This window comes from Zootoca vivipara, chromosome 1 (genome assembly GCF_965207765.1).
Source record: "Zootoca vivipara chromosome 1, rZooViv2.hap1.1, whole genome shotgun sequence".
NCBI lineage: Eukaryota > Metazoa > Chordata > Lepidosauria > Squamata > Lacertidae > Zootoca > Zootoca vivipara.
This window is the reverse complement of record NC_142582.1, coordinates 57,137,743-57,155,982: the sequence shown is the minus strand read 5'-3', so window position 1 is coordinate 57,155,982 and position 18,240 is coordinate 57,137,743. Positions and strand designations below refer to the sequence as shown.

General features: G+C 39.0%; 1 protein-coding gene across 5 annotated transcripts in view; it reads right to left on the bottom strand.

The window, feature by feature from the left end:
• CPT1A (carnitine palmitoyltransferase 1A) overlaps positions 1-18,240 on the bottom strand; it is a 45,893-nt gene that overhangs the window by 6,231 nt on the left and 21,422 nt on the right. For 4 of the 5 annotated variants that reach the window (XM_035122602.3, XM_088665540.1, XM_035122610.3 and 1 more), the window contains exons 8-17: positions 16,963-17,070; positions 15,707-15,794; positions 12,111-12,306; positions 11,129-11,317; positions 9,892-9,997; positions 8,809-8,925; positions 6,886-7,050; positions 4,463-4,597; positions 2,489-2,641; positions 1,369-1,473 (exon numbers count right to left, since the gene is read on the bottom strand). In XM_035122602.3, the coding sequence (XP_034978493.1) occupies positions 1,369-1,473; positions 2,489-2,641; positions 4,463-4,597; positions 6,886-7,050; positions 8,809-8,925; positions 9,892-9,997; positions 11,129-11,317; positions 12,111-12,306; positions 15,707-15,794; positions 16,963-17,070 (1,362 nt within the window). Of the gene's footprint in view, positions 1-1,368; positions 1,474-2,488; positions 2,642-4,462; positions 4,598-6,885; positions 7,051-8,808; positions 8,926-9,891; positions 9,998-11,128; positions 11,318-12,110; positions 12,307-15,284; positions 15,370-15,706; positions 15,795-16,962; positions 17,071-18,240 lie in introns of all 5 variants that reach the window. The other variant, XM_035122628.3, reaches the window with a different exon arrangement.

Sequence of the window (18,240 nt, the reverse complement as noted above, 5' to 3'; positions counted from 1 at the left end):
CAGATCTGAAGCTTTCCCTTCTGTGTTCAATTAACCACAGTTTAGCATGTTATGTGAACCATAAATGGTGGTTAATATGAACCACTGTTTATTAAAATAAGCCAATTTCATTATGGTTTGAACTTAGCTTGATTTGGCAATCCATAGGAAAGAATAGTTGCAGTTTGTCTGGGTTCAGAAGAGATGCTAAACAGCAGTTAATCTAAAGCTGAAATAAAACCTTCAGATCTTTTCCTTGACTGTGCTAGAAAAGAGGGCAGGGGGGAGTGCCCCAACCCAAGACTCACCTGAGTACTTTCCCATAATGATAAGATGGTTCTAGAACACCCTGGGCACATATTCTGTATTACCACCAAAGGTTTTCTGAAGACGCTATGTCCATTTAAAAACAACAACATTCAAGTGGCAAATGTCAAGCTTCTATGTTTTAATGATTTATATATGCAAGAGTTCATGGCCCAAACTCAGAAGAATTATCAACTAAGTTTCTAAACAAACTGTATAAACCTTGCTTTCTCACCCCAGGTATATTTCCTTTGACCACAATATTTAATGTATCTAGGGAGCCTTGACCATCTAGGGTTGCCTTGACCAACATGGCAACATGAAGGGAATTTGCTACTGTTTGTTTGCTAAGTGTTTTCTGGGGCTCTGTTTATATAATCATTTCGCATTTAACAAAATAAGCATTAAGCATTCCCTTAAATTTATTTATTTACTTTCCTCTATATTGCCCATCATCCGAAGATCATAGGGCAGTTTACAATATAAAAACACAAAAATACATACCACAGTAACAAACAAAGAAACACAATCTCCTTCCTGCCCAGTTTAAAAGGACATAGATTGTTTAATTAGCCAAAGGCTTAGGAGAAGAGGAATGTTTTTGCCTGGTGCCTAAAGATATGTAACCAAGGCACCAGGTGAGCCTCCCTGGGGAGAGCATTCCACAAGCACGGAGCCACCACAGAAAAGCCCTGAATGTATGTTTTACATACATTCTCAGAAATTTCAGTTAATACTAATACTGGGCTGTGGGGGCATTTGGTTTAATAGAATGACAATTTACCTAAGGCCATACAATTTACCATAAGGTTCATAAGCTAAAATTGAAACTGTGGACTCCGCAGCTAACAGTTCATTTGCTTAACCATTACACTAGCTCTTTTCCTCATAGAGATGAGAGCTAAAGGTTTACAATGTCATGGTCCTTTGACTTTTTGCGTCAGGTTGGGATGCTGTGTGCCATGCCAGTTTGAGGATAATACACTGAAAGTGTTTTTGCTATACTCGGCAGGTATAACTGGCAGAAGTGTAATTAGGGCACTGGTGCTTGCCTCTCTTAAAGACAGATACCATTCAACTTACAGGTCCAAACCCTCCACCACTGGATTCCATTTCAGGGTTCTTATTCAGATCAATATGCTGTTGGGGTGTCTGACTGGTTGAAAGTCTCCAGGGTTCTGCCAAAACCTGAGAAAATAAACAGAACAGAACAGTTAGCAAGGGGTGGAGTTCTACCAAACAACCCATTCCTTCTTCTGCATATATTTTCTTCTTTTGAAGCACTGGGTCTGCAGTTTCCTAGTGGAAGCATGTCAGCAAGCAATTGTACTGTCACAATATTCCAATGTGCACCAGGGTGAATGGAGATCATTAATTTTATTACTGTATATGCCACTTGCATGCCAAAATGTCTTCTGATTACACATCAGTGTGACTGGTAGATTATAGAACATGTCAATGCTCTTTGACAAAGAAGTGTGCTTTAGATTTTCACATGATGAGCAACAGAGAATGCTGCTCATTAAAACTATGTGTTCAGGATAGCTGTGCTCCAGCAAGAATGTAACTCTACCACTGAACAGGAATATTTGTGAAAATTGTGCTTTGTGGAAGATCAATATCTTTGTGGTAGATCAATATACAGCAAGGTTGATCTGCATGTGTGTCATTGCACCATCAGATATTCCTGTGCCCAACTAGCAATACTAAGATTTACTTAGGGTACAACAGCTCACAGGGCTCTCTCAATATTGGATATATTTGTAATTCTTGTTTGGGAAAAAAATTAAGGATTTAGGAAGCTGCTTTATATTGAGTTAAACTATTTTTCCATATGGCCCACTGCTGTCTATATTTTTAAATGTTTATGAATAATACATTTATATTTATTTATTGATCATAAAATTATGAAACGTAAATCAGTTGTTAGGCCTAAATTACCTTTCTTTAAGGCCCACAAGTTTCCTTCCATGCTTCGAAATGCCCAGAAACTTGGCATCTCTTTGTATGCATTTTAATATTTTGTTGGAAGCCGCCCAGAGTGGCTGGGGGAACCCGGCCAGATGGGCGGGGTATAAATAAATAAATTATTTATTATTATTATTATTATTATTATTATTATTATTATTATTATTATTATTTCAACCAAAATATACTGTTCCCACTTCTTATGTGATCAGTAGCACATTATATCACTACTCACCTCCTTAAGGAAAGGAGATTCAACAGCGAGGTATTTGGACACCACATAAAGGCAGAAAAGGTGGCGATCTATGCCGGAACCAGTCATGGCAAGACGATACAAGTGCTGATGATTATCAGCAGCAGCCTTGAAAAGGGCACGCTTCTTTTCAATCTGAGGATTAAGAGAGGTAAAATTCAAAATTTTCAATTTAAAATAGCATTAGAGTAACCTGAAAGCCTAGAAAAAGGCAGAACATTATAGGCACACAGAGGCATGCAGAGCTCTCTTTCAGCTTTCTCCATCTTCAGTATCCTACTGCTACAGTATCCTATTCAACAGGGTTGCCAAAATATCCCTGGAATTAAAAAAGCATTGTGAACAGTGTTTCACAATGCTTTTCTTTTAATTCCTGGGATGTTTTGGCAACCCTGTTGAAATTCCTAATAGGGGGTAGTAGTAGGGGCCAGGGAGTAGGGAATCATGGAAGGGTACTGTTGTACATATACGGATATCTATGTACTTCTTTGGATTGCAGAGTCAACTGCAAAATTCAAATGAATGGTATGTTCACTTAAAACATTAATGGATCCCTTAATAAATTAATGGATCCTTTCATATTTCAGAGTAAAAATCTGACAAAATGGCCACATCAGTCAGTATGACTGTGATATTTCAAGACAGTCTCTCAAACTTTGGATTGAACTGGAAAATATGGACAGTTCTTATGTACAATTAGGGTACTTGTGTATATTAGACACAGACCAATGCAAAATAGTTCAGCTATTATAGAGTTGCCATATTTAAGAAGTGAAAATCTGTACACAAAGTTGTTGAGCTTCTTTTCAGTGAATTCCGTCTGGACACTGTTTGTGTGGCAACCCTAAGCTATCAGAACTTTATCCTGGTGACTACAGATTCGTCATTATACGGTAAAACATTGATACATGCTTCTATAAATGCAACTACTATTCAATATTACTAAAAACTTTAGAGCTTCACACAGGGCTTCTATGAAGTCAGTCACATTCCATAACCTTGGAATGATTGGCAGAATTTTAGTGCACATGCAATTTTTAAAAAGCTGTATTACAGAAAATGTTTGAAATCAATTCACAGCTTATATTTTGCACTCCCATGGCATAATGAACACTACTTTTCTCTCTCTCCACCTACTCTTTGGAATAAGACACCAATAAAAAGAAAGCATTGATTTAATGTTGCTTGACACCCATTATTAACACGACTGTTTAACTGCTTTAGAAATGAAAATGATTTCCATAACCAATTTTACTACTGAAAACAAAAACATCTTGAATGAGTCAATACTTGGGATCATGAGTTGGAATCAACAAAATAGCTGTACTAGCGGGAGGCAGAACAATGAGTCCCCCTTCCCTCATGCCCCACATCGTGTCTGGGGAGGTTGGGAGGACTCTCCAGAACAGCTTATGGGGAGAGGGGAAGCAGAAATACTTGCGCTGACAAAGCAACTGTATTAGCATGGCGTTGAATTCCATCCCATATTAAAAACCTTGAGTAATAATATAGAAACATGTTTTTTCCAATTTTCTCAGCTAGAGCGTTTCATCACTGACCACCAGATGGTGCAAATCAGAAATGTTTGTTTTCCCATCCTTGATTCCACACTGTTATAGTAGCTTACAAATGTCTATTTCAAGTTTCTTTGTTTCAGAAAGGAAAAAACACACGCAGCATAAGATAGCATGCTTATAATACTTAATGTGCTCTATCTAAAAGTGGTGAGGCATATTTCAGATAAAGGTAAAAGTTGGATTTTGCTGCAGCCGAATTTCTTATTATTTTCTTGTATTCTTTACAGTTTCTCCTAACAATGACTCCATATGGCCTGATGGCGCCATTGTTACTGTTGTGCTGGATAAGAAAGCAGCAATATTTGTTTCCCAAGAAGCAGCATGCAACTGTACATAAAAATAAAAGCAAAGCTATAATTGATTGCTACATTAAACTCACACTCTCAGTTGGATCATCCATAGCTTGCACAAATTTGCATGACTGGACAGTACATGAACGAACTGTTTCTGTTCTGCCTTCTCTAAATAGGCGGGTCATCGATGCTTCATATGTTAAGCAGAATTTCCCCATGTCCTAAAAATAATTCATAGAGATTTAGATGCAAGCAACAAGTTCAAGTCCTGAGAAACACTGAATTAACATAAAGAATCAACAACCTAAAAATCATGCACCAAATTAATGACAAGGACTCATTTATAGTGTTGATCTTTGTTCTGAGCATCTGATGGAAATATTATTTCTGATGGAAATATTATTTCCCTCAATGAGTTCTGTGTTCTCAACAATCTCTGTTAGAAGACTGGCAAGCTCACACATAAGCTGAATGAGTACCTGCAGATAGGTATGTGTGCATTGTGTATGTGTCCATCTCTCATACATGCACACCAGCTTCATGGATGTGTGCAAAAAAATGTAAGGTAAATCTGTACTGGATTGTCCCTGCAGTTGTGTTCTTCTGCATTCTTTCCAGATCTGCCATGTGCTTTTTGAGAACTGATTTCCTTATTACGGATCTTCAAGGAGGAACTCTCTCAAAAACATTTTGAAAACCAATGTATGCAATGCTGGTTAGATCACTCATGTAAACATGCTTCTTCAAACCTATGATTCATTGAGAGCTATATGAGTAAGACTTAGCCTTTTATGAGAAAGCATAAGCATGGATTTGACAAAGGCATAGGTTATTAATAATTTTGCAAGGAATATCTACTTGTGAGTTACGCAATTATTCTAGGGAGCCAAAAGTCTCTTTACTGTAGGCAACTGATATTTCCATACTAGCTTTCCCACACAGAATTAGCCATCCTTTGTTAAACTATCTTTTAATGGAGCAGTCAGGTGATGTTAATGTCAAATCATTGCATCCCAGTGATGTCATGTTTCTGAGATTTTCTGAGACTGAGATTTGTGACTTTCTAAATACAGTACAATGCAACAGCAGTCCCAGCCTGTCCAGTGTAGGCAGATGAAGCATCATGAATGTGTTTCAGAAAAAGCTTGCTGTTTGCAGATTCAGCTCTACCTCTATTTTAAATCAGAACCAGTGAAGGCAGTGAATGTCCTGTGTGAGTGCCTGGAGACGGTTGGAGGATGGATGGCGGCTAACAGATTGAGGTTGAATCCTGACAAGATAGAAGTACTGTTTTGGGGGGATGGGGCAGGTGGGTATGGGGGACTCCCTGGTCCTGAATGGGGTAACTATGCCCCTGAAGGACCAGGTGCGCAGCCTGGGAGTCATTTTGGACTCACAGCTGTCCATGGAGGCGCAGGTCAGTTCTGTATCCAGGGCAGCTGTCTACCAGCTCCATCTGGTACGCAGGCTGAGACCCTACCTGCCTGCGGACTGTCTTCCCAGAATGGTGCATGCTCTAGTTATCTCCCACTTGGACTACTGCAATGCACTCTACGTGGGGCTACCTTTGAAGGTGACCCGGAAACTGCAACTAATCCAGAATGCGGCAGCTAGACTGGTGACTGGGAGTGGCCACAGGGACCATATAACACCGGTCCTGAGAGATCTGCATTGGCTCCCAGTACGTTTCCGAGCACAATTCAAAGTGTTGGTGCTGACATTTAAAGCCCTAAATGGCCTCGGTCCTGTATACCTGAAGGAGCGTCTCTGCCCCCATCGTTTCACCCAGCATTGAGGTCCAGTGCCAAGGGCTTTCTGGCGGTTCCCTCACTCCGAGAAATGAGATTACAGGGAACCAGACAGAGGGCCTTCTCGGTAGTTGCGCCCACCCTTTGGAATGCCCTCCCATCAGATGTCAAGGAAATAAGCAGCTATCCTATTTTTAAAAGAAATCTGAAGGCAGCCCTGTTTAGGGAAGATTGGCTTGGGGAACCTGGCCAGATGGGTGGGGTATAAATAATAAATTATGATTATGATTATGATTATTAAATATTTAATGCTGTATTATTTTTAACACTTGATTGGGAGCTGCCCAGAGTAGCTGGGGAAACTCAGCCAGATGGGTGTGGTATAAATAGTATATTATTATTATTATTATTATTATTATTATTATTATTATTATTATTGATCCATGAAGGTTATTATTATTATTATTATTATTATTATTATTACTATCATTGTTATATTTCTTGCTTTTTGATACTGCTTGCAGATAAGTGATGAACTGCTCCTTAAGTTTCTGTTCCTGGGGAAGGGAACAGTTGCAGCACTTTAATTACTAGTTTCCTTGCATTATTATTTTCTCTTTTATAATGCACTCTTTCATTAAAGAAAAATGAAAGGAAACCATTATGCACACAAACATAGCGCACACAAACATAGTGCACACACAGATAGATATTTCTTTTATAAAGTATCTCATAGAGAATATTATGCTGAGGTTACTTACCCGGTAATGAGCAAGCTGCAGGGCAAGTTGCACAAATGCATCAGGGCTCGTCTTTGTTTTCTTCATCAATCCTTTCCCAAATGTGTCAAAAGGAAAGGAATGAAAATCCACATCCTCTGCTAGAGGCCTTGCCACGGCCAGGGACCTCTCAATCACTTCTTGGCACTAAACAGTAGCAAGTGTTACATTACAAAACTAGTTCCACAAATTTTATATTTTCATGTTTATTATTAATTACCCACACTTCACCCTAAGGTCCCAGGGCAGGTTAAAACACAGCATTTAAAAACAGTTTAAGAAGATGAAAATTAAATATTTTTGTTTAGCAATTTGATTTTGCTTTGGAGCTTATTTTCAAAAGTAACAGTTTCCTGCAGTTCACACAAATGGAACTTTGCCGTGAACCTAGTAAAATTCTAGCATGGAAAGATTTATGAATTCTGTATTGTTCTGAATATAAAACCTGCATCACTTAAAATAAATGTTTCTAGTCACCTGCCCCTCACTCCTAACCCCATTCTATTCACCAGTGCTGGACAGTTCCATTAGTTTCTTGTATGAAAAGATAACCAAAAATAAAAAAGCAAATGCATTAAAATATATATTTTTATATGAATTCTGAAATTTTTTATGAGTGTACAAACAAATTGTACTACTTAAAAAGTACAATTTTGGAAAATGTTACTGAGTTATGCCAATAAATGTTGTCAAACACTGTTTAAATGAAGTGATGAAGTTACATCAATAGGAGTAGAGCCTTTCTAATAAGTCACTGAAGGTCAGCATTTGGAACTGGGAAATATTAGCACTAGCCAAGCTAGTTCAGTATATCCAGAACTGCTTATGCAATTTAGACACATTCACTTACATATTAAGGGATGTGTGAAGTGAAACCCTATGAGGCATAGGAATTCAGGCCTATGGCAAGTGCATGTGAAAACCTGCTGGATGAGGTCAGTGGCCCATCTAATCCAGCATCCTGTTCCCAGAGTGGACAACCAGGTCCCTGTGAAAAGCATGAAAGCAGGAGTGTATTTTGGAATGATCTAAATTTAACATTCCAATAATGAGGGCAATGGGCAGGAAGCGGAATGGCATGAGACCTTTGCCCAGGCAACTGTGGGAAGATCTGTGCCTCTTTAATGATGTAGAAGATTTTTACAGGAAAATGTGGGCATGTAAAAAAAACATTCAAAGTGCTGGTTAGGACCTATAAATGCATTGGGTCTAGGCTTTCTGAAGGACAGCATCTCTATGTGCCTGCCCAGATTCTGGGATCAGCAAGAGAGGCCTTTCTCTTGGTCCCACCACCCTCACAGGCACATTTGGCAAGGATACGAGAGAGGCCCTTCTTGGTGGCTGTTCCTGAATTGTGCAACTCTGTTCCACAGGAGGCTAGGCTGGCCCCCTCTCTGCTTTCCTGTTTTTGATTAGACAGGTCATTGGCCAATAACTGGTCAATGTTGTGGCATGGTCTTCTAATGGTGGGTGTTGTATATTTTCTTCTGTTGCTTTTAACCGTTTTTTTAATGGTTTTCTTTTGATTCAGTGCTTTTTGAATAGGGTAACTTGTTTCATTAGTGTTTTTAATATACAGTATATTTAGAACTCATTGGTGGGTTTTATAGCTGAATCGTTTTTTTATGTATTCATGTTGTAAGTTGCCTGCACTGGGAGAAGGCAGGATATTAATTAATTAATTAATTACTGTGATCTGCATTTGAAAACAGATGAAAAAATAACAACAATTATAATGTGCAACACTATCGAGTTTTCTTCCTAGCAGATCTCATGAAAATACATCTCTTGATTAATTTAAGTCCTAGCTAGACAATAGCTATCTTTACTGAAAAATGGACAGATGAGCACTTCAATCAGCAGGAAGAAAGTTGCAATATTGATCCGAAGTGGCTTTGCACTTACTTCTTCAGAGATTTCCCACTGCAGTCTGGTAGGCATAGGAATGCCTGAAATAGCTTCTCCTTTGCAATGGCCATCTTCGGAGTAGCCCAGCTCAAGACAGTCGGAGAACATCACATTCTGGGAAGGAGTTCGGGGTTGGGAGAGGGAAGCAAGGAAAGCACATCATTACATACACCATAAATACACTGTTGTAAAACATGAAACATGCTTAAATCACTATAGAAAACTTCTGAGATTTTTAAAAAATGGATTTAGAGGGGGAAAGAGGATTAGTACCCTTGTTACTGCTACTATTTTACAAAACCTATTGTACCTTGAGTTGTTTTAAAATGCCAACCTTGCCCTTCCAGCATTTGATGCTTATCTGCATGTAAGTGCACTTAAATGTCTTCTGATTGTTACTCAGATAATTTTGGCAGCGAATACGTGTGCACAGTAAAGGTGACCACCCCAGAAAACACTGGCAAGCAAACACTGGCCGAGAGAACTCTCGATTCACCATTCAAGCAGGCCCAAAGGTTTGCTTTAAGGACAGAAATAATAAATAACAATTGGTATGTCTGTGCTGGACCATGGGAACAGAAGGCTTAGAAAGGCTTTAGTCAAGTTGAAACCATGCACCAGCCTGAAGAAGATACAAGGTTTATTAGTAGCTCTGAGTGACCTCCATGAGATGCCCTACACACTGATAAGGCTTAGGATCACGTCAATGCCTAAAACAATGGAAAACTGTTTCTATGTTTACCCTGTGGCCTATCCTTTGCCAATACAGAATGAAATTTTATTTGTGAGCTTGGAGTAGGTGGTGGGAATAAAGGAATCTGAGCAACAAAATGTTTCACAGACATTAGGGAACAGAGATAAGTGGTATTTTATTCTTTTTACTTCATCTTAGCTTTGTCTTAGTTCTACAGAAGTAGGCTTTTCAAATGTATTTTTGTGCTGTAACTTTTCTCTTCTCTGGAACACACACAGAGAGAAGAAAAGCGCTTTTAGATTCCATGCCCACTACTTGCAATAATGTTTTTTAAGTACCAAGTTTTAACTTTGGTTTTCCTCCACTTTGAATATTCACACACTCACCTCCCAAAGATGGCCAACAATAGGAGCATCTGCCCAAGAATGTTCTGTATTCAGGCCCAATTTAGCATTCTTAAACACTACAAGAGTGAATGACTTGTCAAACCACCTATGAGAGACAGAAAGTTCCCGCAACATTGTGTTACTGAAAGCTAAACCTTTGCAAATAAAGACTTGCTATTCACCTAAAAAGAAAAGTAAAACTAACCACACATTTATAGCAGCAACTTCAAAGTGAAATGAGTAAAGAACACAAGGTTGATCAATTTATTAAATAATTAACTTGTGAAACTTAACATACATTATATTAAAGCCATATAGGCTCTGGGCAGCTGAAATGTGCAGCTGCATCACATATTACATAAAATAAAAAGCGGGTAAGATTAGTTAACATAGCAAAATAATTTATTTTATCCAAGTTTTACAACTGGGGCAAAGAATCTACAACAGAGTCATTCCCTCTTCCCAGGAAGTGTATTCTGTGGTGGAAGGGGCTAGGGAATTCTTAGTGCCCTCACCAAGAAGGTACAATTCCTGGCAATCTTTGAGGGAAACTATGTAGTTATATGTATGAAACACACATTTGTAAATAAATATCCAGGGACACTTCACAAAAGGTTCGATATGCGACATTCATCAAATGCTTAAAAAAGAAAATCCACACTCAAGAAAGATATCACAAACACATTTCATCTTAACTCAGTACTAAAGAGAGAGAGAGAGAGAGAGAGAGAGAGAGAGAGAGAGAGAGAGAGAGAGAGAGAGAGAGAGGAAAAGAAAAAACGATTTAAATATTTTAATGGTCCTCAGGTAAAATGTGTAAACTATATTAAAGCAAGTTATGCCATTCATACACACGACACTGAACGAAAAAGCAGTTTTGTTTGTGCCATTTTGATTCTCAGTTTAAGAGATAATAAAGTAAGCCTACAAATTACATGAGGGTTATGTTCCAGGGATTGCACCTAAATCCAAATCCATGTACGTTCAAAACAAATTGGGTTCAACAGTGAGTGGGATTGCCAACGTCATTCTCCCCCCACCCCAAATTTCCCCCATTTATTTATTTATTTTGCCAAGTTAATGTGCACAAGTTAAATGTGCTAAATGTGTTAAAAGTTGGGGACTTACTGTATCAAAAGTTCAGGATAAAACATAAACCTACCACTACGTATGAACAAGGCAAGGCATGTATAACAAAAAGTGAAAGATCACGGTTGCTTCCCACACCCCAAAGTACCTGTCATAGCATTTGCCATGTAGAAGTGCCTTTGCATAGGTGTCCATTGATGTCACTGGATCATCTTCCCTGTAACCCTGAGCAGTGTCATCCAACGTCACAAAGAAAGCTGCCTTTTCAACAGCATCCAAAGACTGCTTATTCTTTCCACGGGCAAAATATGTCTGGCGTGCCTTAGCCCAAGGGACTCTGCCAGAAAAATATAAACAGAGACATTATGCCAAGTCCGTGAATGCAACTAACCTTACAACCACCCTCTTTTAAAACAGATTTAAAGTAGTGCAGAGGGAAAAGAAGAACCAACATGCTCTGAAGGTGAAAAATGCAATTTCCACAGATAGTGAAGTCTAAAATGGAAGATGCACACAATAGTGGATACACTATTCAATGGCTTAAAATATGATAGTGTCTCTGGGCAGGTTCAGATGATCTTTATCCCTAGAACTTCTGTGTGCAGCAAGTTCAAGCACATGTCTCAGGCTTCTGGGACTCCAGCCCTGCTCCTCTAAAGATGCACCAAATGCTATCTGAACACAAAGATCCCATGCTCAATGTGGAATCTCCCTATCCATGCATTACAAGTCCAAGATCCACAGATGGCAAGTACCAGGTCCTCAAAAGGTTACAAAATTGTCCAGACCACTAAACACACTGTATACTTGCCCTCCCAAGAAATATCACTGGGTGTACCCAGCAAATTCTACAATGCAACTATTAATAAATTGTTTGTAACTCTCCTCAGCTTGAGAAGCCCAGATACACTATGCTAAGATGTCAGTCAGTCCATCTTACAATAGTATAAATACAAAAGCACTTGAAGACTATATGGAACAGACTATACAGAATAATAACAGGGATAGTCAGCAAACATTTAGGCAGCTATAGAAGCAGAAAGACTCTTAAAGCTGAAAGTAGCCCCAAATTGTTTTCCAGTTTTGAGAAATGATTGGCAATTGTTTTGGGGTGTCTCTTAAGTTCATACCTGTCTCCTGCCGTAAGAGCAGCTAACTTCTCTTCCCCTGGCTGGGGCTCTGATTTGTCATCTAGAATCCGCTGCATCTGCTGTTCAATCTCCCGGGGTTTCAGCAGTCTGCCATCATAGTACAGCCATACTTTGTAATAGCATCCCTTATGGTACACAACAATGTGCTTGCTGTCTTTTATATGCTGGATAGTGTCTAGAATTGCAACCCAAAGTTTGGAAATGAGCAAAGATTTCCGTAATGTTTAAACTTAACATCTATGGAGTGCTCAGCTCCAAACTGCATACATTATTTCACATCCATTTGCTTGGTCTTAAATTGGTTTACGGAGTTGGGATGTCATCCAACGATTCACACAAGGACTTCTGTTTTGCAATGGCACTTCGCCTCCCAATGCTCCCCATGTGCTCACCCCAAAATCTGCTCCAGAGGACTGGGGAACAGAACAGATTTGGGGAAAACATGAAGGGAGAGGGAGAAGCTCCACTGCAAAAGCATAAGCCCTTGTGCGAATGGGATGACTTCACTGGATGCAACCTGTAGAGTTACAACACTATTTGTTCATGAATGATGATATTCATGAAGAAGATGTCCAATATTAAAACAAGCAATCTCCTATATGCACAGGCAGCTTTCTTTTGCATACCTCATGGTATCCAACTAACTATTTTGGAACCTTGGCAGCTGAATGGAGTTAGGTGCAGCACTGCATTCCAGTCAAGCACCGATCAAGACACTTGGAAAGCTAAGCCGAATAGACTGTACTATGGAAATTCTGACAATGAAAAAATATTTATTTAGAAGCACACATATCTATACTTTTACTCAAAGCTGTATCTGTATTCCTGCTTGTTATTCTCCAAAAATAGTAGTAATTATTCCAACAATCACTGGTTAAGGAGAGTCCTCTCATGTGACTGTGCCACTCTTTTTTCTTTCTTTTTATATGGAAAGTAAATGGAAGTGACCACATGGGGAAATTGTTCACCATATCAAAGCCAGTAACTAGTTTTCTGTCTGAAGTTTTCAAGTCTGAAGTTTTCTCTAACAAACCTTGATATGGAGCCTGATAATATGTCCAACTATGACTGGAGGTAAAACTACATATCCTCAGATAAATTAACATTATATGGGCTGTATTCAACTAACTCACTGTTCTAGCATCAATGGCATTTCCCTCCCACAGGGGGATGAAACCTATCTCCTTAGTGGTACACTGAATTGTGAGCCTATGTTTTTTACAGTCAAGGAATGTAAATGCGAGAAAATTAAAGCTATGGAAAAAAAGAGATGGAGATATCAAACCTTCAACCAGGATGCAGTATAGTAACCGGAGAATTAACTATCACACAGAAAAAGCACTGCTTTTGTAGAAGTAATACATTCAAAATAAAGCCAGCAATTTGCAATTCATTGTCTAATTTTGATCACTATTTGTCATTACCAAAAGAACAGCATGCTGAGCAAAGCTTTAAGATAAATGAGTAATGAAATTAGAAATATTATTAAGAACATTAGTAGTGATTTTAGGTAACTGAGAGCATATTTGAAAAAAGTTTGCTTATTTTCTGTGATTCTATTAAAAACAGGGGGCAAAATGGGCAAAATGTTGGGCTTATTACCAGTTGAATTAATAACTGCATTATGAAGTGTTGCATGGCACTTTTGCAAGGTCCAGTTCAAGGAAGTATATGAACCATCCGAGTCTGTTTCTATGCACAAGGCCCACAGCTGCATTTTTCTCAACTAAATTATTTTACATTAGATGACATTACATTTGTCATAAGGCAGATCCAGTTTCTTATTAACATTAGAAAATTACAATACAATACACCTTTACCTACTTTTCTTACTCTGGTTTGACAGGCTACCTCCCGCCTTTGCCCTATTTGAGATAAACTGTGCAGGTGAAGAGATCTGAAGTAATATTTCCAGAAAATAAAGGGGAGCCCTGCTATGCATGTCTGGAAAAGGGGTGGGGAAGAGGCGATGCTCACATTATTTTCTTCCCATTGTAACGAGGCTCAGCTAAAAGATCTCACCACATGCAAAGCAAAGAAGAATCAACAGATACAAAAGCAGAGTAACTCTAATGGTGAAATATTCTCAGAACCATTAGAATTACTCTGCTGTTGATCCTCTGCTGTTTATCTGTTGATCCTTCTTTGCTTTGTGATCCTTACTCCCTTATTGTGACCCAGCATGTGCAGCACTGGTGGGAAATGGAACCAATCTCTCAGCATCAAGAACTATTTTGTTCTTGACCAACACAATTTTATCAGTAGAAAACAAGTTCATTAGAGAAATATTTTAAGAATGCATTCCCTCTTTGGGGTGACTTCACATAATGACCCTTCACCCCATTCCTGCAAGCCAATTTTAACACACCATGTGAAAAGTATTCATCAACTTCATGAAAATCTGCACTCTTAAATCTATGGGGAGAGGTGTTAGTCCACCTTTCACAAAAATGGAGCATAGAGTTCCAAGGCTTTCTCTGTGGTAGTACCTACACTCTGGGGTGTATTTTGATCAGAAGCTCACCTAGCCACTCCTCTCATTGTTTTGGTGGCTGGTTAAAACCTGACTCTTTAAGAGGGCTTTTTAGTCATGGCTGAAGGTTTTTTGAATTGATATTATGCTAATATATTTAGGACCAGATTTTTAAAAGTGCATTTGTGAGGTTTTTATTGCTTTTTTAGAAGTTTTTTTTTCATTTTTATCATGATTTATGAAGTACAGTATACCACTTTGAATTTAGTTTTGGCAACACAGAAGAGGCATAGAAATGTGATATACAAACGAAAAAATACATTTAAATGATTCAACACCCGTTCAGGAACACACACACACACACACACACACACACCCCACACAGTTCTAGGAAGTGGCAGCAAATGGGAACAGATTCCTGTACCAACTCTCACCATTCATTATAATATGCCTCAATGTACTTAGTAGTGCGTTTGCACAACACTGAAATGGTTCAATACTTTTAAGAACTGGATCTTATTAGCATATTATAATGCAAATTATGGTGATTTCTCTGATGGAAAAATCACACAGCCTCACAAGGTATGCAAATGTTGTAGGCTTATGTTATCTGCTACATACATAGAAGATTAGGATGCAAAAGTGGGGAGGCAAAAACATTGACAGGACTAACACTGTACCTGTCTCTGTGCCTGGTAAACGGCAAGTGTTGAACAAACGTTCATACTGAGAAGAGCACATTGGGATGGCATTGTAAATCATAAGCTGAAAGGAAAAAAGGAAAGTCAAAGAACCCATACCGGGTAGCAAATCATTTCCTGGGAGCACCTTTATTTTTATTTTTTTAAAAAGAGAAGGAACAGGGACAGCACATAATAATACAAGGTGAACCACTTTTTTGTTTTCAGGCAGCAAGGTATTTGAAATGTGGATCAGGATTATACCAACGGCTGCCACATATTTCAAGTGTACAAGTCACTCCATTCTCCTTGGGCTGCACACACTGCAAATATGAATGTTTGTTATTAGAATGGTATACTCAAGAAATTTTGGAAGTATTCCGATTCTTTGATATTCCTTTTCTTCAGCTGATTCAGCTTACCTGTTTCCTCTCCAGGAATACGGGATGTATTAAACATCCTCTCCCATTGTGCTGAGCAGAGTGGAACAGTGGATCCCATCAGAAGAATCTATGCCGCAAACGAGTGTTATGATTGCATTTCACAAATGGAGTTAAGCACGTGAAGAAAAAAACACGTGTGAATCAGAAAGAATGCCAGAAGATTTGGGGATTCTTGGGGCCACTTCACAGCTCATTTCCACGAGAGGAAATTGTGGCTCACCAACCTTCATCAATTAATATGTATATTCCACAGCATGTACACACATGCAATTTCCCTGCAGGAGGCTTTATGCTTGTGCATTTTCAGTATGCCAGCTTCCAAAATCCCTTTTATTATTATTTTCTCCCTAGACACCTCTCTCGTCTGCCAATGGCAGAGTTTGCAGAAGTTCTTCCAATTTCTCTGAAGCTGCCATACACATTCCAAAATTTATTCCTTTTCTGCACCCTCCAACATTATGCTGCATTGTGTTTATATCAATCAAAATGAGGGCTGCCACTAAGATATTTTTTAATCCTTTAAATGTCATCATTTCCAAAATCTGATATCATTTTCAAATCTCTTTTAATAGACTTTATCTGTATCTGTAATACAGTCAAGATAATTTTTCTGGCCCCAGGTGCCACTAAAAGGTGCCACTAAAATGCCTCCTACAAAGAAATATAGAAATCACATACTAAAACTGAACAGGAAGAGTAGCTTTCCGTATACAGACTGTTCATGGAAACTTGAAAGGTAGTCCACTTTTCAAGTGGCCCTGCTCCATGCACAGGTCAGAATTCTCCATACCTGCTGTGAAAACAGGGGGAGGGTGCCCTATGGCTTGTAATGAATAGGAGTACTGAATGAACATATCAGAACCCCTCCCAAAGTTCTATACCCATGCCCCATGAGGCCTAGATGGGAATTCTATTTATATCAGCTAGGCAGCATTAGAAGCCATGTGAGTCCAAAGAAGAAGAGTGGGACCCTAGCCAAGGGATCCCCACTGGCTTGGCCTTTAATCCAATTTTCATTTGCATCAATTTGTTCCCCAGCAATTCAACAACCTCATGGTTTCACTTGCTTGCTTGCTATGGGATGCACATTTAACTGTGGTGGACAAATCATGTCTTACATTTGAAAGTAGGAGGCTTCATTCCTCCTCTGAGTTACTTTTAAGCAAGTAATGAGACTTTTCTTATATGCATCAGACCCAAATGTGTGACTATTATTATTTTTTAAATGTACATACTGGCTGGATTTGTTGTCTGTCCAGTTTTCTTCTGTATAGCAGTATGGAATGGATAGCATTGCCAGCTCTAGCTGCCTGTACACTGGTAGGAGTAAAATAGAGGAAATCCTAAAGGATAAAGAGAATAGACACAGGGGTGAATGTTAGCAGAGCCGTATGTGCTCAGGAACACAAATGCTATCACAAATACACACAACCCTACTGCTCATTGTTGAAAGGAAAGCTTCACATATATTTATTTTCATTTATATATAGTTCACACAATACAACAGCACCAGCTGCACACAAGCTTCTACTTTGTTAAGCCTTTGCTAGTAGTCACTGTCTTATTCACATGTAATAAAGAATATATTACTTGACTTCTGTTGCACCAAAGTGCATGTAGAGTTGCAGGTCAGTATGACATTCACTGAAAGCCATCTTCAGAAAACATCTTCCACCTCATTAATCAAGACACCAACTTGGTTTGCACATCACGCTAAGGCAAACCATGGCTTAGTGTGAATGTGTGAGCATGTGTGCTCCCGGAGATGAGATGGGAGTTGCTTCACTCCACCCTGGTAATTTTGCTGCTGAGATTCATGGAGCTAAGCTATAGCTGTCCAAAGATGTGCTCATGGCCTTGGTCTCTCCAGACTAAACACAAGTTGTAACCATGGTTTGTCCAGGAAAGCCATACTGCAAGCCTAAAATGTTAAGCTAAACCAAGGCTTAGTTCAATGTGGTACAGCAGCAAAATGACTAGGCAGGAGGGAAGAGGTTGAGATCCCCATGCCTGGAGCTCACTCTTACCACAGTTTGGCTTAGTGTGACATGCAAACAGGGCAATATCTAGTATTCTGTTTCTAGTCCTCATGGAGAGTTCCTGAATTTATGTAGTCAAAACATACATGAACAAGAAGGAGCTATCAGCAGATGACTACTACTACTAATAATAATAATAATAATAAACACAACAGGATAACCCTCCCTTTCAAAACAAACAAACAAACAAACAAACAAACACCCAAGCCAAATGAGGATGGACATGGAATACTGACTGACCATTGTGGAATAGCTTGCAAAATGCTTTGGTTAGCAAAAATGAAAACGAAAAAATCCTAAGAGACGGAATACCAAAAGAGCTCACTGTCAGCTGAGTGTGCTTTGTAGTCACAGAACAAAGAATCTGATGGGCTGGGGTTGGGGAAATGGAAAATTGGGATCAAGGAGTGGAACGGAATATTCTGGAAAGGGGCATGGCTGGCACCTTAAACTGGAACACTCTAAATTGCACCA